Source organism: Oryx dammah, unplaced genomic scaffold (genome assembly GCF_014754425.2).
Source record: "Oryx dammah isolate SB20612 unplaced genomic scaffold, SCBI_Odam_1.1 HiC_scaffold_10, whole genome shotgun sequence".
NCBI lineage: Eukaryota > Metazoa > Chordata > Mammalia > Artiodactyla > Bovidae > Oryx > Oryx dammah.
The window spans coordinates 16,509,126-16,533,580 of NW_024070194.1; the positions used below are offsets into that span (position 1 = coordinate 16,509,126).

General features: G+C 50.6%; 1 protein-coding gene and 1 non-coding gene across 3 annotated transcripts in view; both read right to left on the reverse strand.

The window, feature by feature from the left end:
* Positions 1–5,424: 5,424 nt before the first annotated feature.
* TRNAR-CCU lies at positions 5,425–5,497 on the reverse strand. Its single transcript has one exon. It is a non-coding gene; the product is annotated as a tRNA-Arg (tRNA).
* A 2,516-nt stretch (positions 5,498–8,013) lies between these two features.
* Positions 8,014–24,455, reverse strand: part of CTNNBL1 (catenin beta like 1) — a 161,561-nt gene continuing 145,119 nt past the window's right edge. Inside the window, exons 14-17 of one of the 2 annotated variants that reach the window (XM_040247337.1) lie at positions 19,128–19,265; positions 18,815–18,887; positions 17,233–17,461; positions 8,014–8,197 (exon numbers count right to left, since the gene is read on the reverse strand). In XM_040247337.1, coding sequence (XP_040103271.1) covers positions 8,146–8,197; positions 17,233–17,461; positions 18,815–18,887; positions 19,128–19,265 — 492 coding nt within the window. In that variant the 3' untranslated portion in view covers positions 8,014–8,145. The remainder of the gene's footprint in view (positions 8,198–17,232; positions 17,462–18,814; positions 18,888–19,127; positions 19,266–24,455) is intronic. The other variant, XM_040247338.1, reaches the window with a different exon arrangement.

Below are 24,455 nucleotides of genomic sequence, written 5' to 3' on the forward strand. Positions count from 1 at the left end.
AACATCTGACCCCAAAGTCTGCTCTCCCCCAGCTCCGTTGTTCCAGGAGTTCAGCAGTGGATTTTTTGCTTGTGTAATATTTATTTATTTGACTGTACCAAGTCTTCCTAAGGGGCTCACTGCTAAAGAATCTACCTGCAATGCAGAAGACTCAGGTTCAATCCCTGGGTTGGGAAGATCCCCTGGAGAAGGAAATGGCAACCCACTCCAGTATTCTTGCCTGGAAAATCCCATGGACAGAGGAGTCTGGCAGGCTATAGTCCATAGGAGTCACAAAAGAGTCGGACACGACTTAGTGACTAAACGGCAACAACAACAACAACAACCAGGTCTTGGTTGCAGGATGTGGGATGTGGTTCCCTGACCAGGGATGGAACCCAGGCCCCCTGCATTGGGAGGGCAGAGTCTTAGCTGCTGGACCACCAGGGAAGTCTCAGCACTGTTGGTTACTGCTTCCTCTGAAACCCATCTGGTCTGCATTAAATGTGGATAGTGTAAAATCCTAGTGTCCAGGGGCGAGGGCTTAAAGGTGGGGGCAGGAATTTTGTGCCCATTTCCCATGTAAGGAGAGTGAGGCCCTGGATTTTAATGGCAGGTCACATGTCCCTGCCCACTGCTGTCTCGTGCCTGTTCAAGTCATGGGGCTGGGTGGGGAAGGACCAGACTCCCCTGGGCCCCAGGAAGGCCTGAGGAGGAGGACCTGGGTCTGGACTCTGCAGGGAGTGGGGCTGTGTCTGCTCGGAATGGAGGCAGGGCCTGGGGGTTGGGGGGGCAGATTTATTGCAGCCATTCCTCTCCCCCTGCAGCGCCTGCTTCTAATGAAATTTTACGGCAGGTGGAAATGATACGACTTCACCAGCCCTAAAAGCATTTCTATTTATTCATTAAAGATATTTATATACTGAGCAGCTCTCAGCCAGCCCCACTTGACTCCTGCTGGGCCGGTGAACTTGCTCCCAGTCCTCAGTGCTGGGGGAAAGCTCCACTGGGTGGGGCCCCTCCCTGCAGAGTGACCAGCTGGCTCTGCCTCGGCCACACCCTCAGCCCTTGTCTCTAACCTGCTCCCTCCTCTTGGTCCAAGGCACCAGAATCTCCTCTTCTTGGATCTCCTGCCTCCACGCTGGGCTCCACAGTGTGTCCTCCATCAAACCTTCAAAGGGATCTTTTTGAAACCAGATCACGTCCCTTGCAAGCTCAAAACCCCTCCGTGGCCCTCCAAGAGCACCTGCCCCCTCTCTGGCCTTTTCCCCCACCAGCCTCTGCCTTACACATTGTCCACTGTGACTTCTTTTGGCTGTTTTCTGAAGCATGATGGTGTTCTCTCTCTCTGCCCCAGGACCTCTCCACCTACACTTTCACTTAGACCCCTCTTCCCTCAACTCTTGGACTGCCCCACTCCTTGGCATCATTCAGAGCTCAGCTCAAAGGCACCTCATCAAAGAGAACTTCCCAGGACACCTGTCCTCAGGATTGCCTGTTATCTAGTCTCCATCACTTTGCACCGAGTTTGCCCCTTGATAATGCTCGGTAATCACTCTGTGTCTTTGTTTACTTGTTTATTGTCTGTCCCACGAGGACGTGAGCTCCTGGTGGGCAGGGACAATGTCTGTTTTGTTTCCAGCTACGGTAATTGTCCAGTAAGTGATGGAGGAGGTGGGTGGTGGGGGCTGATGAACACCCGGGTACTGTCAGCTGGTCACAGATGTGGACTTCCCCAGGCCGGCACCTCAGTCCCCAGATGAAGGAGAGCCAAGATCCAGAGAGGGAGAGAGACGTTCTCAGCTCTCATGGAGGCTATGGCTGGGGGTCCCGGTCCCTGTCCCCTGTCTTCTGGGTGTTTCCTGGATGGGTGGGGTCCCTGAGGCCCCTGGAGCTGGAGCCTGGCTGGCTGGAACCTTCCTCAGCTGTGACCAGACCATGGCACGGGTTTCTGTGGACCCAACTCTGGTGGCTCTTCCCCAGCTGCTCCCTAGGGCTTCAAGAGCAAAGCCTCTTCCCAGGGGCTGTGGGCCTCCCACAGCCTTCCCACTGCCCTAGGGGTGGTGGCCTCTTACCTGGGTCCTGGGTGCTTTCTGGATGACCCTGTGAGGTCAGATCTTGCTTGAGGGGTCAGAATGGAGGCTTCATCCCCACCCAGCGGAATCTGCTTCCCCATCACTCAGGAACCGTGGAGACTTGAACTGGAACAAGCTTTGACTCTGGACAAACGTGACCCCTGATCTCCCAGGAAGTCACCCTGCACATGGTTCTGTCAGGTTCTGCCACAAAGAGGAGCTCATTCACCCCCTGGGGCAGCCAATGAGGTAACCGTGAAACCCCCACGTCCCCAAACCATGCAGTTCCCTTGGCTTTGAGTGATGTCCTGCCTCTCGGGCATTGAGACTCATGGCCCTCCTAGGCTCCCGTGAAAGTCACTCAAGACACAGTGATGCTGCCGGTCCCATCTCTCCCCATCTGTCCTGCCAGGTTTGGGGGCCCCTCACCTCTGGTGAAGCCCATCACTGCTCTCTGTGACACCCTGTTTGGCCACCATGGGGGTGCTCAACCTGCCTTTCAATCTGGAGTGCGTGGTCCCAGAGCCCAGCATGGGGCCTGGCACAGAGCACGTGCTCAGCAGACGTCTCCCAGGAGATGACTGGAAGGAGGCAACGTGGAATGAGGTGTGCGGACCGGGGAGGTGCTGGGTGAGGGGTGGGAGCTGGTGGGCAGGCAGAGGCGGAGATGGTGGGGAAGGCGGGCTAGGAGCCTCACCCAAGGGTACCTGAAGGTGGCTCCTCCTCCCTGCTGTGGTGGGAAAGCCTAACCTTCCAGAAGTTTCCCTCTTTCCCTCTTTCTGGGAAGGGCAGCCAGGGAGCCTGGCCCCAGGGCCCCCCATGCAGGTGAGTGTTGCAGCCATCGCTCAGACGGCATGTGAGAGACACAGGTAGAGAACAGGGGCCCTGCAGGGCTTCTGAGGGTTTCAGTCACGGGGCTGTTTCTCTGGCGTTTCTGCTTCCAGTGGAGTGATAAGGCGGGGCCCTGTCTCTGCCACGGACAGTGTGGCTCTGGGGTTGATGCGTATAGGCTTTGCAACCACTTTGCTTATGTTCCCCTCCCAGCTCTGTCTCTTTGTAAGCCACTGATCCTCTCAATCTGCTTTCCCCATCTGTGAAATGGGTTGATGCTCAAAAGTACCTGCTCCGCAGGAATGATGGTTCCACATGCTCATCTGAGTGAAGCACTTAGCTCGCACACAGCAAGGGCTCCATGCGCACAGCTCACATGGCGCTCAGTACATCCTTCCTTGTGAGACACTGAACGACTTCACTCATAAGAGAAACGCAGATTAAGACGACATACTCTGTTCCCTGATCAGACAGGCAGAGATGAAAACGGCTAACGGGCACAGAGACGGCGGGGTTGGGGGTTGGGGTGGCCCTCACGTACACCACTGATGGAAGGAGGGCAACGTGACAATCTATATCACAGTGAAAAACGCACATCCTCTCTGACTTAGCAATTCTGCTTGGGAATTTAAACTCACACATGTGTGAAATGATGTTCTATACAAGGATGTTCACTGCAGCATTGTAATAGCCAGAGATCGAAGACAACCTAAATGTCCATTAACAGGATTAGCTAAATTATCGTACAGCTCTGCCATGGAGCTCGGCTATTAAAGGAGTGGGTGGTGGGTGGGTGGGGTACTCTGTGCATTGGGTGAATGTAGAGCGAAAAGCGAGGTGCAGAACAGAGAACAGGAGATGCCACCCTTTGTGTTAGCTATATTTTAATTCACTTGCAAACACCTAAGACCGCCTCTGAAGGGCTACTCCAGCTCATTAGCGCTGGCTGCTTGTGGGGAGAGGCTGGAGTGGCCTGGAGACGCAGCTGGTAGGGAGATTTATGTTCTGAATCCCCTTCTGTACCTTCTGAAGTTTATGCCAAGGGCGTGTGTTAGCTAATCAGGGGAAAGGTGACTGGAGGAGAGCTTGCCATTTTCCTGGCACAGATAATGAAGGCCCACCGCTGAGATACCAACCACTTTCCATGTGTACCAGGGAGCAGGACAGATTGAAAAATGTGGCTCCGCTTTTACCTCTACTGTGGAGTAAGAAAATCTAATCAAGAAGTTTTTGCCTTCAGGAAAGCGAGTCTCGTTTCCCTGTTGACACTAAATCGACGCTCTCGGTAATGGCAAGAGGTGCCACCTGGGCACTGGTGCTGCTGTGGGGGTGACTGAAGGATGCCTGCCAGCCTCCCTGACAATGCCTTCCCCCAGATAAAGAAGGAATGCAGACTGCATGCAAATCTGTCTAAATTAGACACAGCCGCCTTGCTGCCGCTGAATTCAGGCAGACCACCACAAACAGAGCAGCAAGCTGCAAAGGAAGAGGAAAATAAAATCTTCATTCCTTTCATGAAGAAATTCTGGCTAGCAGTGAATAAAGAAAGTGAAAAAAAAAAGTGTTAGTCATGCAATCGTGTCCAACTCTTTGCGATCCCATGGACTGTAGCCCACCAGGCTCCTCTGTCCATGGGATTCTCCAGGCAAGAACACTGGAGTGGTTTGCTATTTCCTACTCCAGGGGATCTTCCCCACCCAGGCAAGGATCAAACCCGGGTTTCATGCTTTGTAGGCAGATTCTTTACCATCTGAGTCACTACTTTATCGCCAAGTTTAGATGGGAAAAGGAATACTGCCCACTAGGGTGCAATGTCCTGCACACAGCTATGAACACAAGATGGACATGAAGGGGCGTTGTTTGAAGGGGGAGCTTGGGAAGCCCAAGAGTGGTGGAAACAAGAATCAAGTTCAGAACCACAGGGCAACTGGGGCCTTTATTTGAGCCCAAGAAGTCCTCCTGGAGGGGCAAGGCTGCTCAGTGAGGCAGAGTCTCAGCCGTGAGCAGGCTCAAGAGGTAGAACCAGGCCCCAGGAGCCTATGGGTGAATAAAATCAGTAATGAGGGGCTTTCCCTTTCTCCTAAGTCTTAGCCTCGAGTGCCAGGTTGTTAAAAACAGCAGAGTTTAGAGGTTTCTCCTCATCCTGTCTCCTTGTTCCCCCAGCTTCTAGAACTATACACTCTTCCTGATCTTAAGGGATGATAAATCACATTTCCCCTCCCCTCCCCCCACAAAACTGCTGGAGAAGGGGACATCTTCCTCATTTGAAAGTGAAGGTGTGGGTTCAAACTTGATTTTCTTACATGGACTTGGACAAACGAAATCCCAGGAGGCGGTCCAACATAGGAAGCAGGAGGACTGTAGTGGAGGGAATGAGTGCCTGGAGCCCTACCCATCTTCTCTTCTTCTTTTAAAATACGTATTTGCTGCACCGGGTGGGGCTTGTCTCCGGCACGTGAGATCTTCAATCTTTGTGGTGGCGTGCATGACCTGTAGTTGCAACACGCGCGATCTTTTAGTCACAGCATGTAGGATCTAGTTGCCTGACCAGGGATCGAACCTGGGCCCCCGGCATTAGGAGTGTGGAGTCTTAGCCACTGGACCACCAGGCAAGTCCCCACTTTCTCTTCTACATTGGTTTCTGATGCACTTGTAGCAAGCCTGCGGCTCAGGGTAGAAGCCAGCAGAAAGCGGCCAGACAGAACCTCTCTGGAAGGATAATCAGGTGACCCCGGCTGCGTCCAGGGATAGGGAGGAGGCCTGGGGCAGGAGGGCAGGATGGGAGGGGAGACTCCACTGCGAACTTATTGTTAAAATCTTAACTTCTGTACCATGTATACGAATTTGCTTGTGCTTGTGCATGCTCAGTTGTCTGACTCTTTGTGACCCCACAGACAGAGGAGCCTGTCTGTGAGCCAAGGGATTTTTCAAGCAAGAATACTGGGAGTGGGTTGCCATTTCCTCCTCTAGGGGATCTTCGCAACCCAGGGATCAAACACGCATCTCCAGTGTCTCCCACACTGCAGGTGTATCCTATGGCAGGTGAGCCATCGGGAAGTGCCTTGTACAAGCATTACCTGGGTAAAAAGAAAATTTAAAAAGAAAAGCCAAAGGACTAATGAAATAGATGAAAACCTTAGTTTAAAAAGTTTAAGACTCTGAACTTATTTACGAAACAGAAACAGACTCACAGATATAGAGAACAGACTTGTGATTGCCGAGGGGGAGGCGGGGGAGGGAAGGATGCACTGGGAGCTGAGAATCAGCATATGCAAACTATTCCATAAAGGCTGGATAAACAACAAGGTCTGACAGTATAGTACAGGGAACTACGTTCAATATCCTGTCATAAACCATAATGGAGGGACTCCCCCGTGGTCCAGTGGTTAAGACCTCCCCTTCCAATGCAGTGAGTGTGGGTTCAGTTCCTGGTTGGGGAGCTAAGATTCCCCACGCCTTTCAGCCAAAAAACCAAAACACAGAACAAAAGCAATATTGTTACAAATTCAATAAAGACTTTAAAAATGGTCCAGTCAAAAAAGGAGAAAAGAATATGAAAAAGCACACACACACACACACACACACACACCCTGGTCCTCGGATGGTAAAGAACCTGCCTGCAATGTAGGAGACCTGGGTTTGATCCTTGGGTTGGGAAGATCCCCTGGAGAAGGGAATGGCAATCCACTCCGGTATTCTTGCCTGGAGAATCCCATGGACAGAGGAGCCTGGCGGGCTACAGTCCATGGGGTCACAAAGAGTAAGACACGACTGAGCGACTAACCCTTTCACTTGTATAACTGAATCACTTTGCTGTACACCAGAAACTAACATAACATTGTAAACTTATTTCAGTAAAAATAAATTGTAAAAAGTGTAATATTCCACAGGTTACATTCTGTGTGAATTCATTAAATCCCTTGGACAGTAGAACTGATTGAAGTGGACTGCTTCAGTCAGTGACCTGTGACAGTCTCTTGACGGAGGCTGCTGGGGGAAGGGCAGAGCCTGGGCTGTGGAGTTGGACAGACTTCGCTTTGAATGTGGGCTCTGTGTGTACCGGCCCCGGGGCCTCGCACAAGTTATTTACCCTCTGGGACCTCAGTCTCGGCTTCAGTAAACCGGGAATAATGGCTCCGTCTGCAGTGCTGCTACACAGGTTAGAAAGCATGGGTGTAGAGGGCATGTCAGCTCTGGCCAGACGGCAGCGGCCACCAGGAGCCCCGTCCCTGGGGCCTCACTGAGCAGCCAGAGCGGCTCTGGCTGAATGGAGGCCACGGGCACTGCACGGGGTGGGCGGCGTCCCTTGCAGTCTACCCGCTGACCCTGGGCTAACACTTCATTCTAGGTCGGCTGTCCTACTCCTCACAGTGAGGAGTCCTCCTAGTGAGGACTCTATGCTCTGGGACAGACTGAGACCATGCTAAAGGGCTGCTGACTCCATAAAGGAGGAGACCAACCTTCTCATAGTCTCTGGGAAAGGGGTGAGACTGCAGTTCTGAAGCCACAGACGTGGGAGGGAAGGACAAAAGAAATCCCACGTGGGGATTATTATCCCCACTTCGCAGATGAAGGAAGTGAGATTCAAGAGGGTAAAGTTATTTATCCAGACAGTCCCAGCTGGTGAACGATGAAACTGGGCTCAAAAGCAGTGGCTCTCGGAACCACCTGGGGGCTTAGAACAGGGCCAGCGCCTGGGCCAAACCAGATTCCGACTTCGTTCTTCTGGGGTGGGGCCAAAATGGGTATGTACTTCTAGGCCCCCTCTCCAACCAGAGCAACTCTGATGTGTGGCTGAGTTCAGACCACTGCTCTTAGGATGGCACGCTTGGTGGCCAGCCTTGCATTGCTATGGAAGCCTTTCCACATGAGCCATGCGCCCCGTTACAGGCTCAGCCCCAGAGAGATCCTCAGTCCATGCCTTCACCTTCCCAGATGCAGACGGGCAGCCTCCCTGCGACCCCCAGGGCAGCAGAGTGGCCACCTCATCACTCATCTGCTCTCAGAGCCTCTGGTTTCTCACTGGAAGGGTGAGGCCCACCACCAAGCTTCCTTGGACGCATCCTGTGAGGGCTGCGGGGAGAGGTGTCGGCTAAAGGTCAGACGGTACAAAGAACACCAGCCCGGGGATACCAAAACTAGCTTTAATTTGTCCAAAAGTCACATCAAGCTCCACAAAGAGTTTCCGGGGGAGCCCCAGGGAGGCCCCGATGCTGAGCCAGCCTAGAAGTTCTCCAGCAAGGCCAGGATGCGCTTCTGTTCACTCTCCCGGAACTCCGGGCTCCGGCCGTCCCCGATGTTCTCCGCGTACTCTGGGGAGACAAAGGCAGGGTCAGGGGGAGTCTGGGGAGTGGGGGCCATCGTGGCTGGGTCATGTCGCACCTCTCCCTGAACCCCGGCACCCGGGGGTGCATGCCTCCAGGGGCACCCCCCACGGTGGCTGTGCCCAAACTCCTTGGGGTCCTGCCCTCGAGGTCCGTGGTGGACCAACTCCCCAGCCCCTGCTTCTTCTTCTGGCCGAGGCTTCCTCCACTTAACACACACAGTGGAGGCTACTACGGGCAGGCACTGCCCCAGAGCTGGTGGTTCTCAGAGTATGACCCCAACCACCACCAGCAACATCATGTAGGAACTTGTTAGAAATGCAGATATTGGGAGTTCCCCAGTGGTCCAGTGGTGAGGACTCGGCACTTTCACTGCTGAAGCAGGTGTGCAGGGGAGTATCTGGGAGCGAGTGGCAGGGGGCAAGCAGAACTGGGGCTTGAGGGGGGAGCAGACCTAGTCTCGCTGAGAGGGGAGCAGGGGGGGCAGGCGGGCACCTGTCAGCACTTCCCCGGAGATGAGAAGTTACAAGAGAGCTGTAAGCAGAGGAATGACAAGATCTGTCTGTTCACCAGTGCTCACTCTAGCTGCCACAAGGAAGATACTGTGAAGGGGCCAAGGGCAGAAAGAAGGAGATGTGATTTGATGGTGGTCTGGCCCAAGGTCATGGTAGAAGAGAGATGTCTTCAGATTTTAGATGTATCCTGATGGTGGCTCCAGCAGGATCGGGTGGGAGAGGAAGAGACTTGGATACTAAAGTAACCAAGAAATACGACAGGAGAGGTGGAGATGGTGGAGAGGGTGACAGTGAGCTCGAACTCCTCCAAGGGATGAGGGAACAGGTGTCCATACCACAAGGACGGGGGCTGGGGTACAGTCCACTGCCGCTGAGATTCAAACCAATGGGTGTTTTCTGGGAAAGGGAGAGGAATGGTCTAGAGGTGCCCAGGAGGAGCATGGAAGACCCCTCTCCCATCTTCACTGGCAGATGGCCTGTGAGAGAAAGCAGGTACCACTTGAATGGGCCCATCCCAGGGAGACACAGTTTCAGTCAGAGCAGGAAGATACAGGAAATAACGTCTAGAGAGAATGGGAATGCAGGACACGATGCTGATGACAGGACATCATCAGGGTTGTAAGGGGGTAAATGTATCCAGTTTGCCTGTTACCCCAGCACAACACGTAACACTCCACCACTTTATTCTTGAGAGTGTCCCGGCCCCCAGGTTATGTGGGCAGCTGGTTTTAGGAGGTGGGAGGGGGTGGGATATGGCACAGACATGATGTGCGGAGCTCCAAGACAAGAGGGCAGGGCTGGGTGGTGAGTGGCGCCCTGGGCTTCCTGGGGTGACTCCCATGAGCAGGGGCACAGAGCCCGGTGGATGGCGGTCCTGCTCCTCTGAGCGCTGACCGTGCCCTGCCCCTGCCCTTGGGAGATGCTGTGACATCGTGTTTGAATCCTGACCCTGACTCACAGTCCCAGGGGGCCTGCATGGTCTCCCCTCTGAAAATGCATGTAAAGAGCTTAGTGATAACAGATGTTCCAGAAACACTGGCTCCCTCCTCCAGCCTGCTTTGCTCGGGCCAGCAACATCTTTCACTGCAATCCCACCCAGTCCTCCTCGGGCCTCTGTCTCCGTCGCAGGCCTGACTTCTGGATGATCCTCTACTTGTCCCTCTCTCCATCCAGACTGGTAGCTTCATGAAGGCAGGGGCTTTTGCCTCATTTTCACCTAAATTACCAGCAGAGCCGGGCTGAGAGCCAACTCCTGGCTGTTTTGTGAATAAACTCCCAGAGCAGTGAGTCAGGATGAATACCTGCGTGTCTGCCCCCAGCCCCCTGCCTGGGGTGGCCAGAGATGGAACAATAGGAAACTCTCCCGCAAGACGCAAGAGGCGTCTGCATAATAAAACACCTGCAGATTCAAATCAGACAAAGACCTGGGGAGAGGAGGAGAGCCTGCAAACCTCCCCCACCCCACTTCCCCCACCGCAGCTGGGGCAATCCTCTTGCTCCCGCCACTTCTGCACGTCTCCGTCCTCTTTATGACTTTGGACATGTGCTGGAAGAGGCGATATGGGATTCAGACATGTGCCAGCTGTGTGTCTCCCCCCAGTCCCCGGCCAGAAATCATCCTCTCCTGTGAGGCCCATCCATTACCTCCAACAGCAAATGGCTGTGATCCCCACCATGAAGGCTCCGTAAAGGGAGGGCTGGGGTGATGGGAGAACAGGAAGTAGGTGGTGGGAGAAGGCTCCGGGCTGGTATGTAAGTGGTATCTTTTTACTCACATGTGAATGATCTAGTCGCTGCCCCAGGAGAGAGAGAAATGACCATTATAGCATTTAATACCCTCAGAGGCCTGGCCTGAAAGCAAGAATCTTAATGGACTGAACTAACACTTTGTTCTCCTAATGGATTCTCAGACCCAGGAGAGAAGGAAGTGAGACACAGTCTGATCCTTTGGGGCAATGCTTTTCCAAGAAAAGCCAGCTTCCCTGGAGGGACCTTATTGCTTTCCAGGGATGTGCAGAGTAGAGCACCAATGTCTGTATCAGTCCCCTTGCTGAATCGCTGCTACCAAGGCTGTTAAAAAAATGCCTGCTACCACGGTACACAGAGCACCCAACAGACAAGTCTCCTTGGACACGCCACATGCGGAGAAGAAGGAAACAGATTACCTGCTCTCTGGAAACGGGCTGTGAAGGAAGGGAGTAAAATGAGGAAGAGGGGCTGTCCTGCACAGAGTGGAATAGGACCTCACACGTGGGGAACACTGTTGATGTGCTGGGCATTTATATATGCTGTCTCACTGAATCTTTGCAGCAATCCTACAAGGCAAAGAGCACCTTCTCTGTTTACAGATGGGGAAACTGAGGCTTATTAGAAGATCCCATGGATGGGGGGCCTGGTAGGCTGCAGTCCACGGGGTCGCTGGGAGTCGGGCACGTCGCTGGGAGTCGGGCATGGCTGAGTGACTTCACTTTCACTTTTTACTTTCATGCATTGGAGAAGGAAATGGCAGCCCACTCCAGTGTTCTTGCCTGGAGAATCCCAGGGACGGGGGAGCCTGGTGGGCTGCCATCTATGGGGTCCCACAGAGTCGGATATGACTGAAGTGACTTAGCAGCAGCAGCATCAGAGAGCTGAAGCAACCTGCCCAGGTGCAGCACGGCAGAGGGGCTGAGATTCCAGCCAAGAACATGTGCGAGAAGTGAAGAGGGCACCTCCAAAGCCACTGGGGGGTGGGGGAGCTGGTCCCGAAAGTGGCATCCTTTTCTCTAGGCAGTACCCTACCCCGCCTGTTCCCCATCCTTTGCAGAAAAAGTCTCCAAGGCAGTCCAGCTCTGGCAGGGCATCTGGTGTCAATATCCTCATAACAGGTAAGGCTCTCGAGGGGATGTCCCAGGGTCAAGGGGCCTCAGCAATCAGAACAGATGTAGAGTGCTGGCTGGGGCCACACTCCCTCGTGCCCGGTCACCGAATGTCAGGGCTGGCAGGGCTCTCAGAAATGTACGGCAACCCAGAGGGACAGGTGAGCGGCCAGGGGCCCACAGCGAGCCGGCCCCAGGAGCAGACCTGACAAGCCCCTGAGTGCTCTCCCATTGGCCCTGGCAGCTGGTACCAGCTGTGCACCTCACATCTCACCCTCCACCCCTGACCCCAACTCGTTCTTTGTTTCCAGAGTGGAATCCTATTTGGAGCAAACCGTGGTGGTGCCGGCCACCTTCGATTATTATAGCTGCTGCAGCAGTTTATAAATATTGAACAGATCCCTCCCGGAGGTCTTGGGAAAGAGTTCTCTTTGCTGTGTGTGTGTAAGAAAGGGAGAGAACAGAGGGGAAAAAAGAGATGCTAGATGAAGAGAAAACTTCAGGGTGGGGGAGAGGGAGGGGGAGAGAGTGAGTCGGTCTGGAGAGTGAGAAAGATGGGGCAGATACATCCACTCCCTTCTCTCCTTCCCCAGCATTTTCAAATGCTCTTATAATAAAGGCTTTGATCGAGCTCAGAAACAGGCAGCAGCGTTGAATGCATAAATATTAAAGCAAACTTTAGACAGCAGGTTTACTATTCAGACATGGAATCTGAGCTGTTCTGTTTATGTTAAGAGGGAGAGGGAGGGGCACCCCAACTGGAAGATGGGGAAGAACTGTTGTCCAGGACACAGACTGGGGCCGGTGCTCACAAGCCGGGTGCAGATCCCTGGACCTTTAGCCTTGAATGCTCAGCTCTGAAAAAGTGCAGGAGGAAGGGTGAGTGGGGAGAAGAGGAATGTCAGCATTTTCACAATGAAAATCCTTGAAGACATAGAAATAATAACAAAATAGAAACTAGGAGAGTAAGGCCCTTGAGGTCTAACAGAGATTCCTCAGCGAAAAGGATGTATGCGGAAGGACTAACGTGACTTCTCTGGAGGAGAATGTTGTGCTGGGGCTGGAAGTGGGGGTGTAAGTTTCATCAGGAACATCATGACAGTGAAACTCACTTAAGGAGAAACAGAAGGAAGCTTATTCTTTGCTTACGATGCTAACAGGGTCACATCCCCACGGACTGTTTTCCCACAGACATTTCAGCTGTCTGGAAAAGCACCACCACCCCACCCACCCTACCAGGCCTTGAAGAGTGAGATCTGGGTTGGGCTTTCCTGACTGCCTCTGAGTCCAGGCTGTTGCCAGCACCAGTGAAAGGATGAGGCCAGGGAAGGGAAGGAAGGAATCTGCATTTACTGAGCAAGTATTCTGTCCCAGGTCCCCAGCTGCATCTCTATCTCAGTCATCCTTGGGGGCAATCTTCACTTTCGGTTTGGTTTTTACAGAGGAGGAAACCCAGGCTCACACATGTTATCTACTAACTTAGCCCAAGTTACAGAGAGCCAGAATCCTGCTGGACTGTGCATCTCAGTTCTACCTCTTCCCACGTAAGCTGGGACTCAAGTCACACCGGTAAAGGTGGCTAATGTCATCAGGCACTTATCATGTGCCAACATGGAAGCCCTTTACTGCAGAACCTCATCTAATTCTCACAGCAAACTCTGGAGGCAGGTTATCCATCTCCGTCTTATAGATGCAGGAACTGCTTAGGGGGAGGGCACGTAGCTGCCCGAGGTTAAAGAGGTCCCTCTTCAGGATCCTTTCCCGCCTCCCTAAATCCTAGAGGCTCCAGCAGCCAAGGCCTGGTGGAAGTCACACACACACACGAACATGTCATCAAAGAGAAATCCCAGCAGCTTCTGTAGCTTGCAAATCACAGAGGCCAAGCTCAGGTTACCAAGCGCTCCAAATCAATACGGGAACACATGTTTAGGAGCATCTGAGAGAGGACTTCAAGCCATAAGGAACACAAGCAAATCAAAGGGCCAGGAGCCAATCTCTGAAAGCATTCTGAAGTCTTTGGCTCAGTCTTTTCGCCACCACTGAGAGTTTTTTGAGTCAGTAATCCTCTAAGCTTTCCTCTGCCAGCCTACCACCACATGGTCTTAACTTTTACCAGTCACTGGAGGCTTCCACAGTAAGCCCTGGCACAAGTATTTATACTGAGAAGTACTTCCAGGTCACAGGTCCTACTCCACATCCAACGAGGGGGCCACTCAATGTACCCCTGCGTCTACCGATGGAGGTGTCACGTTTCTAGAAGCCACGTTCTTATTTAGTCATCAGCTTCATGGGGACAGAGCGTGCAAGGGTGGCTGCCAGAGGCTAGGGGAGAGGGGAATGGGGAGTGAAGGGTTTAACGGGTACAGCCTTTCAATTCTGCTGAAATGAAAGTAAGTTCTGTGGACAGGTGATGGTGATGGCTGTGATGGTTAAGATGGTAACTCTTGTGCATGTTTTACCACAATTAAAAAACAAAACCAAGCACCTCTTCTTGCAGCCTCTCTGGGTCTTCAGGCTCTCTCCCCATCTCCAGCAGAATTAACTGTGCTTTCCTGATTCCCACTCCATCTCTTAGCACTGACTTCAGTCTGCTTTGTGTAGCGGTTATTTATTCCTCATGCGATGGGACTGAATCCCCCTGGGGACAGGGTCTCCTCGGTGTGTCTAGGGAGCCCACCGAGTGCCCTGTGATGTCGCTGGGTGCTCTGAAAAGATTGCCGCCCTGAATTTTCTTTCTTGAAATTCTTGAGGAGTGTATCAGCCAACTGGCCCAGTTAGAGCTTTCCTTTCTGCCAGATGGAAAGACCGACTGAGTCTGGATCCAGTTTTCCTGCATTAAGAGCGACTTGGGTAACGTCGCTTAACCTCTGCAGGTCCTGGCTTCCTTGTGGGCACAATGGAAAGTGTAATCCTGCTTTTAGGGCTCTTGTAAGAACAGGAAAACATACATTAAAAGCCTGGCACAGAGGATGTGCTTGGGAGTGACCACTCTACCTATTGTGACCCTGATTTCAGGAACAACACAAAGAAGCCTGAAGTGCATCCCCAGTAAGCATTAGCCGAGCCCCTTCTTTGTGGCATGCGCGGCCTGGGCACCAGAAGATAAAAGGCAGGACGACTGTCACTGCCAGTGTGGAGCACGTGGTCCTTCTCTAGTACTGAGACCCCTGCCCCCAGGTGGGTGCCACAGGCCTCGGGCCAGAGCGGCTACCCGTTCAGGGAAGGCTGGACTTTAGGAGCACTGAGTACGCAGCCTGCAGACCGAGGGACTTTAATGAGCCATCAATTATTTCTAGCTCTCTTGGCACCTCCAGTACAAAAGGAGGGAGGGAAACTGTGAGAAAGGGGACAGAAATAAAATGGGAAGAGTCCCCTGCTGGGCCTGCCTCATCAGCGTTTTCCTGAGACCCCAAGGGATCCATCAGCTGTCATCCTGCCAGCAAAACTTGGGAAATATGTAGGCCATAAAATCAAAGAAAAAAGCTTGCATCTAATTAGTATGATAAAAAAAAAAAGGGAAGCAACCCAAACTGAAAAACAAAATTAAAATCAAAGAGGACAGACCGATGAGCTGGTTTTCTTTATGAGGCTTTGTTTTTTCATGCATTTTGATGGAATGAAGGCTGGGGGAGGGAGTGAAAGCTTTTAAGGGGTGGGCCTGAAGCAGAAGCCCAGCCGTTGCCCCCTACCTAGTCCCGTAGTAGCCTTACCCCTTTTCAACCTCAGCACTGTCTGGAGGGTGCTTGCTGGACCGCATTCATGGGCTGAGGAAAGGTGGACCGTGGTACAGCTCTGCCAGCCAACAACGCCGACAGACAGAACCTGGGGCCAGTGTGAGCCCTTTATTGTAACCTTAGCCTTCCATCTGGAGAGAACGCTTTTTTTGTTTGTTTGTTTTTTGTGGTAGCATCCTGTGAGGGCATCTTTGACCTGGGCAGTGGCATCTGATTCCTTGGCTTTAAATATCACCTCCCTTGTAAAGACTTCCAGTTGTCCAAACTAGCACCTCTCCTGCCCGAATGAGACTGTCTGCTCTCCGCTGGCCAACAAAGGGGTGCAGGCACTGCCTGTCCCCCAAAACTCACTGTGTACCCAACAGAACTCGAGAGTCTTGTCCAGAAAAACTCCCAACCCCACCTGATGCTCCAGCCTCCCGCATCCCTGCGAGGCCTCCCCCATCCCTGCGAGGCCTCCCCTGATGGGGGAGACTCCGTATGAAGGCCACTGACGTCCTGTTCCGCCTCAGGCCTCTGCTCCCACTGCCTGGGATGTGCTTCCCACCCACCACCCCCACCCCGACACCCTTCCCAGCCCTGAGTGCATCCTCTCTCTCTTCCCTGGGATTCCTGGGTGTGGCCTGTGCCTCCATTACCTCCTCCTTATCACTCCTTTAACACTCCGTTCACAACTTCAGTGCAGCACTTATCATGTTATAATTAGTTTCGAGTCTCTCTCCCCCTAGGCCATGAACCCTTAGGACAGGGATCTTACTGATTCTTCCCTGTCTCTCTAGTCCTGGATACAGAGCCTTGCACCCAGCAACTCTGGCTGAGTAGTTGTTGAAGCATGTATTTTGTTTGGCTCAGTGGTAAAGAATCTGCCTACCAAACAGGAGACATGGGTTCGATCCCTGGGTTGGGAAGACCCCTTAGAGAAGGCAATGGCAACCCACTCCAGCATTCTTGCCCGGATAATCTCATGGACAGAGGAGTCTGGCGGGCTACGGTTCATGGAGTTGCAGAGAGTCAGATAGGACTTAGCGACTAAACCATGTCTCCTCAAAAGACTAAAAACTCTATGAGAGCAGGAGCTGTGTGACACCTCAGTGGTACAGTATCAGCACTGTGCTGAGCCCTGAGGAGTCTCAGTAAATATCTGCCAATTTAAACTCACACAAGGGTAGGGGGTTTCATTCAACAACATTTAAAATATTCCCTGGGTGTCCACTATGTGCCTGGCATTGCTCTGGGTGCTGAGGAGACACGGGGATCAAGCCAATGGCCCTGCATCACGGAGCTTACATTTTAATGCATGAGACACACAGAACAAGTAAACAGAGACATAAATAAAAATAATTACAGACTGTGATAAGGGCCAGGACAGAAATAAACAGGGTGCTATGATGGGAAATAACAGATGGAGAGAAGTGCATTGATTCAGGATGGAGGCTGGAGGCAGGAGTGGCAGATTTACTAAGGGACTGGCTGTGAAGGGGGCTGGAGAGAGAGCTGAAGGGCCGGACCTGGGTCTGGAAGGAGGGACCTGAGAGCCTGGACAGTGGTGTAAAGAAAGCGGCTGGGGAGAGGAGCAAGAGTGGTGGGAATGAACGCAGCATCTGTGCAGGCTGTTCACCTGCTCACCTGGCCAGACCGTCGACAAAGATGTACTCAGCACCCAGGAGGCGCCCAGCACTTTAACAGGCACTCGGGGAATAAATCGGGCTCTGAGGGGCACTGAGGCCGGCTTGCAACAGCTGAAAATCCTGAATAACCTCAGGTACACATGTTAGGATGTCAGGAAGAAAAGCACCCCCCTACTAGGTGTTAAAAACTCTCTTCCTTTCTCAGAAGATCACTGTTTTGATCATGGGGATGGAGGTGCAGGGAGAAGCTTAAATGCAAGACGGTGGAGCTTACAGTAAAGTTCTTACTGAACGTGTGGGCATTGAAAATGAAGGTCCTTTAGAGGCTGGGCTTGCACATCGCCACAGCTGCACCTGAGGGAGGAGGTGGCGGGACGCCTGAAGCAGTAACTCACACGCCTGTGACACTGAGGGGGAGATGCCACTATGAGAGACGCTAGGTGAGGCTCATGAACGGGCCCCCCTCTCCTTTTCCTCGGGGGGAAGACAATAGATACCAGTGCCTCATAGGCTCCATCTGCAAAATGGGCACAAGATTTACCAGCCCCACTCACCAGGGAGGGCAGTGATGATCATGTGGCTTCTAGTCCTAGGTTTTCACTCACATGGTTCCTTTGGTTTGGAATGTCTAAGACCCAGCTCAATGTTCCTACTCCCACACAGCTTCCCATGGGATATTAGCCGTGCCTCACTTGTAACACTGCTGACGATAGTTATCATCACATTTCATAATATTCACAATAGCATTTACCAAGCAAATAGCAAATACTCAGCTAGCATTTACCAAGAACTTATGAACTGGAGACACTTTCCATATATCATCTCATTTAATCCTTTTACCTATTCTAGGAGGTCTCTGAGCAATTGGATATCTTGCCTGAGGCAGCACCGCAAACAGAAGGAACAGGATTCACTTCCAGGAGCCAGATCCCAGAACCCAGGGCTCTTAACGTCTCCTCGCTTTATTATATATATCATTTATCTCCACATTTCCTCTCCCACCTGTAATGGGAGTTATAAGCCACTTACCCGCACACCCTTCAAGTAAATCTAGCCTAATTCCTTGGCTAAGAAGTGGGCAGAATGAGGGTCAGAGAGAGACACGATGTGCCTGCGGTACCGTCCACCATGACTCTGAACTCTGGTGTTATCAGCAAAGTCCAGCATGGGGTCCTGCTGCCGTGTGTGCTGGTCTGTGCTAAGTGGTCCGAGGGTGGGCACTGCATCACAAAGCTGACCGAGAGCGTGCTCACCGACCTGAGGCCTCCTGGGAGCCGCTCCAGCCGAAAAGGGACCCGCTGGGGAAGGTGAAGGAAATTCACCCGAGCATTTCCTGTGTGCTGGCCACTAGGCTGGATGCTGTCATGTAGCATCCTATGAACTTTTCCAAATTTCTTCTAGATCTTGCTCACACGGCTGGGGGAAGGCAGAGCTAGCACTGGAAAGCAGGCGTGCTTTTTCTCTTATACTATCCTGCCTCAAACTCACTTCCTTCTGCCTTAACTCCAGGTAGTTCTGATTAGTTTCTTTGTTTTTTTTTTCTTCCCTAAGAAAGCAATTTCCTTTCACTACATGCAGTTTGGACCTGGATTTTTTTGTTTGTGTGTGTGTGTTTAAATTTCCAATCCCTAGTGCTTCTTGTTTGTGTTTTTAAAATTCTGGAAGTGGAGAATCAGAGGCAGAGATTAACTAGGTTAGTCTTTGGTATTCTGACAGGATGATCTGGACACAGACCGAACTGGACAGCACACTTAAGCCTGCAGTGCAGAGAATGCGACGCACCAAATTCCAGGCAAACAGACAGAGATGGAAAGAAAGCATCATCTAATTAATTCCCTGGAGCCCCAGACACAAGCAACATCCAACTCACCCTTGATGATGTGCCTGACGATTTTGATGGAGCTTCCACGCATATTCAGGATCTGGTGAACCCTCTGGCGAATCTAATAAGGAAAAGAAAGAGTGGACAGAGAAAGAAAGAGCATCATTTGTCCTGGTAGACATCAGAATACATCTCATTGGAAGTATTCACTTCAACCTCATCCCTGAGAAAGAGGGCCCACGTAGAGCGAAGGAATTCAAGGAGTGTGTGATCCACTTCCTTCTTTGAGAGACTCTCCCCTAAGCCGGTGGCAGGCAAGGGGGCAGGGATGGATGGGCCCACCCAGGGCAGCCCCTCCTACCTGGGGCACGTTGGCGTTGCAGATCTCTGCCATGATGTAGCAGATGTGCTGGAGGACAAACAGCCCGGCGTCCAAGCGCCGGAGGTAGAACTCATCCTCGATGTCATTGTCTATGATCTCTCCACGCCGGACCATGTCCTAGAAAGGAATGAACATTGGGGAACGAAAGTCAGACGGTGAGTGGAGGAGGAAAGGCTAGGTTTCTAGTCCTCTCACGATTCACAAAAGAATAGCAACGACAACTACAGCAACAAAAGAAAACCACTCTGCCTTCATTTGCCTCCTGCTTGACTCATTATTCTAAAGTATCTTATGTTCTCATTGTTACCGGACTAGAGGCTCACGGAGTCAAGACTAAAGTCCATTATTTTCTCTATACAATGACTCAAGGCCAAAATGATCTCATCCACACATTCAACCTGAAAAAATAAGCTGATGGGGACATAAATCTACTTATCTGCTTCTATTCATTCTTTACTCTGGTTCCTGCCTCCATCAGTAACCTCTCTACAAGATATACTTAACTCTCTTTTTCTTCCAAATTAAATTAACATAGGGAGGAGAGGTCCTCTTTCTCTACAATTCTGATTTGGTGCCCTCCTGATGGTACAGGTACCCATTCTACGTGTCCCTTCTGGCTTATATTTTGTTAAGATACAAAACGCCAACCTTTCCGTTCTATTCAACGAGTTCAATACTTCCTCAAGGTCAAAGAACTAATCTCTTTCCTCTTTAGGGAGTCTCTCTCTTAAAGTTTTATAATCCCAGACCTATCAGACTTGCTCTCCCCATATATGTTCCTGTATAGCGGATTCTTTAAAAAACAAACCTAGCTTTATCCAGATACAATTGATGTACCATAGTATTCAACCATTTAAAGTAGCAGTTTTGTGTGTAGTCAGAGTTATGCAACCACCATCACAGTCATTGCAGTATATTTTCATTCTACTCCACCCCAAAGCCCCTCATTCAGAGGATTATCACCACCTCTGCCAAGACAGCTCTTCTTCCCGTCTCAGGGCCTTTACTGCCTTGCTTCCTAAGAGTTCTGGGATATCTCTCATGCCAACACTATAAAGCAACCTCTCCTACAGAGCCTTCCTTGATCATTTAAGGATAACAAAACTCCTTTCCAAAATTCTTGACAGTACCCTTGCAGGCCACTCCATGGCATGCTGTCTTCTGGCCCATCATATCCACATGGATTTCAGTTACTATCAGCTCTCTGTTTCTATAACTCTCTCTATTTCATGAGGGTGGGCTGTGAGCTCTGCGAAAGTGGGGACTGAATTCTGTCTTTACATTCCCGGCCCAGTAAACATCCACGCGGTGAATGAGAGGAAAGAGACATGACTGCTTCAGGCTGTCAGAGTCGGAACTGGGTGAAGGACTCGTTCGACTAGCAGATTGGTCTGAGAAGACAGGCGCTTGAATACATGCTTCTGATGACAACAACCCATTTCTTAATTCTGTCAGTGGTTTTACGGCCGTGGTTCCCTCTGACAATTCAGGCACCTGTCACTGATGGAAGCCCTGGGGACCGTGCTTTCCACGCTCCCAAACTCGAAGGACTTACCACCGTGGTCATCAATCCCCACCAGCATCCTTCAGAGACTATTTAGACGCAGATAACGCACTTCTTTATTTGCCCATGGGGCCTGCCTGTAGCTACTTTTCATCTTGTTCCTAAAGGCCTCTGTCTGTGAGGCAAAAGAAGGCTCTAACCAGGCCCGGCGCTGCCTGGTAAAGCACCGCCACTAATTCAGGGCTTTGTGTAGTAGCAAACCCCTTGGTAATCTGGTGAGTGTTAATGGTCACGAGGTAGTCAACGGAGCACCGGACTGATGTCCAAGGAGTTTAAAAATAGAAGGGCCTCTTTAGTTTCTCATTTGTTCATAATCATAACTTCCTGCTTCAGAACTCCTAAGTGTTCAACAGCTGGGGGCACAGGAAGGAAAATTACTCTTTGACTTCCACCCATGCAAAAAGCATTTGCGGCTAATACTTCACATTTCTATAATGTGGTGGAGTTTAAAGTGTTATTATACGTATGGTCCTTATTACCAAATTTAAAGTGAGCAGGGAAGGGATATTAATCCCATTGTACAAATTAGAATCCAAGGCACACAGAGGTTAAGTAAGTTGTTCATAATTACATAATTACCAGTTACTCGAATATGGACTCCCCAGGGATAGGAATCCTGTCTGATTCTTCTCTGAGGTGGAAATGAATAACATGAAGCGGAGTGCTCAGATCCGCACCCTGCCTAACTGCCCTGTGGCAAGAACACTGTTCCAAGCACTGAGTTAAGGCAGAAAAGCAGTAAGAATGAAGCTAAGGGGATGTGCTGGTCTTAGTCACCAAGGAGCTGCCGGTCTGACTGGGAAGATCACAGCAACACAGAAAATGATCAAAAAGTAAAGGGATACAGTGTGTCCACAAGTTTAAAGCAATTACAAGTGGTGGGTGCTAATCAGGGTCGGTTATAAGACACTGGGAAGAAGTGACTTTTGGATACGGCTTCAAGGCTTCTTCTGATCGGTAGACGCAGTAGACGAATGACTTAAGAAGGAAGGCAGGGACTCCCCTGGTAGTACAGTGGCTACGACTCTGTGCTCCTAAGACAGGGGGCCTAGACTTGATCCCTGGTCAGGGAACTAGATCCCACCCATGGCAACTAAGAATTTGCATGCCACAACTAAAGATGCCATGTGCTGCAACTAAGATCGAAGATTCTGTGTGCTGCAACTAAGACCCGGTGCAGCCAGAGAAATAAAGATTAAACAAAAAATAAACTGAAGGCATTTTTGTGGCCTGAAGCCTTACGCAAAATGCATTATGCTGTTCATACTTTCTGCTCGTTGGCCTTCCCCCACCACCAGCAACACACACGGCATAAACGGGCCTGCCCTCCCTTTTCTGGCCCCCTCACGTTTGCTTGTAATGCTGGTACTCTCCCCAAACCCCAATCTCTATCATAAAATATTTAAAGTCTAAAATGTGATATTCCTTATAAAACTTTTCCTGAGACATTTAAAAACTTGTACCCTACAAAGCATCTTGCATATTACTCTCTGCAAAGCAGACTCTTGAAAAGCATTTGTGAATCTGTCGGCCAGAGAAGGAGACAGGATGAGCTGCAGACTATGCTGTGCAGGAAAGTGCATGAAGACATGTGAACACCTGTCTGGCAGACACGGCGGCTCCAAGCGTTGAGAGGCAGGCAAAGTGCACAGCTCGTAGGCTGCACAGTGTCAGCCTATATGAGAAGCAGATCAGATGGAGAAGAGGAGAGGGGTGGAAAGGGGAGAGAAGACAGACCAATCCCTCAGTGCAAACCTGGGAACCTGGGGAGAAACACATTCATGCATCCACTAGTAAAGAACACTAGCTCAGTGCTCCTGAACACTAACTATGAACCAGCTATTATATGATGTGCTGGGGGCAGCAAAGATAAATAAGACAGTCTACAGAATCAGAGATTAAAGTCAATGAGGTTAACAGGTATGAACAAACTTCTTTTTTATATGTAGTAATGGCCATTATGAAGGACCTTGCAAATTGTACTGAGTGCCAGAAGGAGAGGCTATGTTTGTTTTGTTTGGGTTATCAGGAGAGTTCCAGGAAAATAACATATGAGCTGGATTCTGAAGAAGCATGACAAGCTGGAAAGCACATTCTAAGCAGAGGGAATAACAATAGCATGGGTCAGCTTGGCGAGGGTGGAGGACAACAGTGGGATACCACTGTTACTAACAGAGGAAGAAGGGAGTGTTTCTTTGCTTCTTAGATCCTAGCTGCCGGCACATCATAGTTTTTGACTGATTACTAAATACCAGGCATTGTGTGAGGCAGTCTGACAAGTAACCGTTGCCACCACCATCTACCCGCCTTGCGGGAGCAGCTCGTGTTTGCTGAGGGCTTAGCATAGTGTCAAGTGCTTTACCTACACTGACTCCATTACCTCCCACAAATACTGTGAATGAGATGGTTAGATGGCATCACTAACTCAATGGACATGACTCTGAGCAAACTGGGAGATAGAGGAGCCTGGCATGCTGTAGTCCATCAGAACGCAAAGAGTCAAAAACGACTTAGTGGCTGAACAACGACAACAATAGGGATCATTGCCCCCATTTCCAATGAGGAAACTGACTCAGGCTGAACAACTTCCCTAAGGTTAGTGGGAAGCAGGACGGGGAACTCAAATCCAAGTCTGTGCTCTCTCTGCGGAGGCATGACAGATTTTAGAGCTGTTTGGAGAACAAAGGAAGATACTAAATTAGAGTGGTAGAATGGCTTAAGAACAGAGCTTAGCAAAATTGAATTTCTCCAATTACGTCAGAAGTGCCCCTGGTAGTTTTTCCTTTTTCACACTCTTCCCCACAATCTGATCCTCTTTTAACCAGACGTACTGTACCTTCCAGTCTCTCCAAATGTTGTCATGTGGAAAGGATGGACCCAAGAGAGCACTGCCAAACCCTATTTTTTCCTCCTTCCCCAGAACTTCAAGACTCCAAAAATGTTCACTTCGACATTCTACTTTTAGACACGAGGCCGCATGATTTGAAAGTGAAATTTTCGAATGCAGATCTGAGACAGGATTGCAGTTCATCTCGAGGAGAGGCATCACCATAAGTGCACTGAACACACACAAAGATGAAACAGAGATTGGCTTCGAAGATGGGAGTTTCTGCCCTGACAGTTTTAGAAGCATCAGAGAAACCAGCACGGAGAGGAGGTGACTGCTGTCAGCACAGCACCTAATCTAGCCCGTTACGACTCTGTGGCTGGCATGGAATATTTACTACTGAGTGAATTCAGGGAAGGAGAGCACAAGTGTGTACTCCATGTTCAAAGGGAAATTTTAAAAAAGCAAGGTGATTATGTATTATTCTGATGGAAAATAAGGAAGTTTGGGTAACGGTTGTTTAAGGCACATTTTCTTAAGTTCTGGTCTTTTTAAAAAGAAGTAGGATGGTACGTCACCTTTATTATCCATGCCTGTCTTACTATGTGTGAACAGAGCCAACTTTTTATAAATGGATTAATGAATTTCTGGCTCCTTTTCTTGGTTTCTAAGATACTAGATAACAATTTGATCTTGTGATAAGAACCTGAAACAGTTCTTTGGATTTCTGAGTGTGAGGAAAAAGAGCTAGACATCTGAAAGAACTAAGCAAATGGGATCAGATCCCAACTCAAACTTACTAGGGTCCACAGGCAAGTCATTTAAATAGTTTTGGCCATGGCTTCTTTGCTTGGAAACTAGAACCCTGAACTGGATCTGGGAAGGGAAATAGGGTTCCTGAGCGCCAACTCTAAAC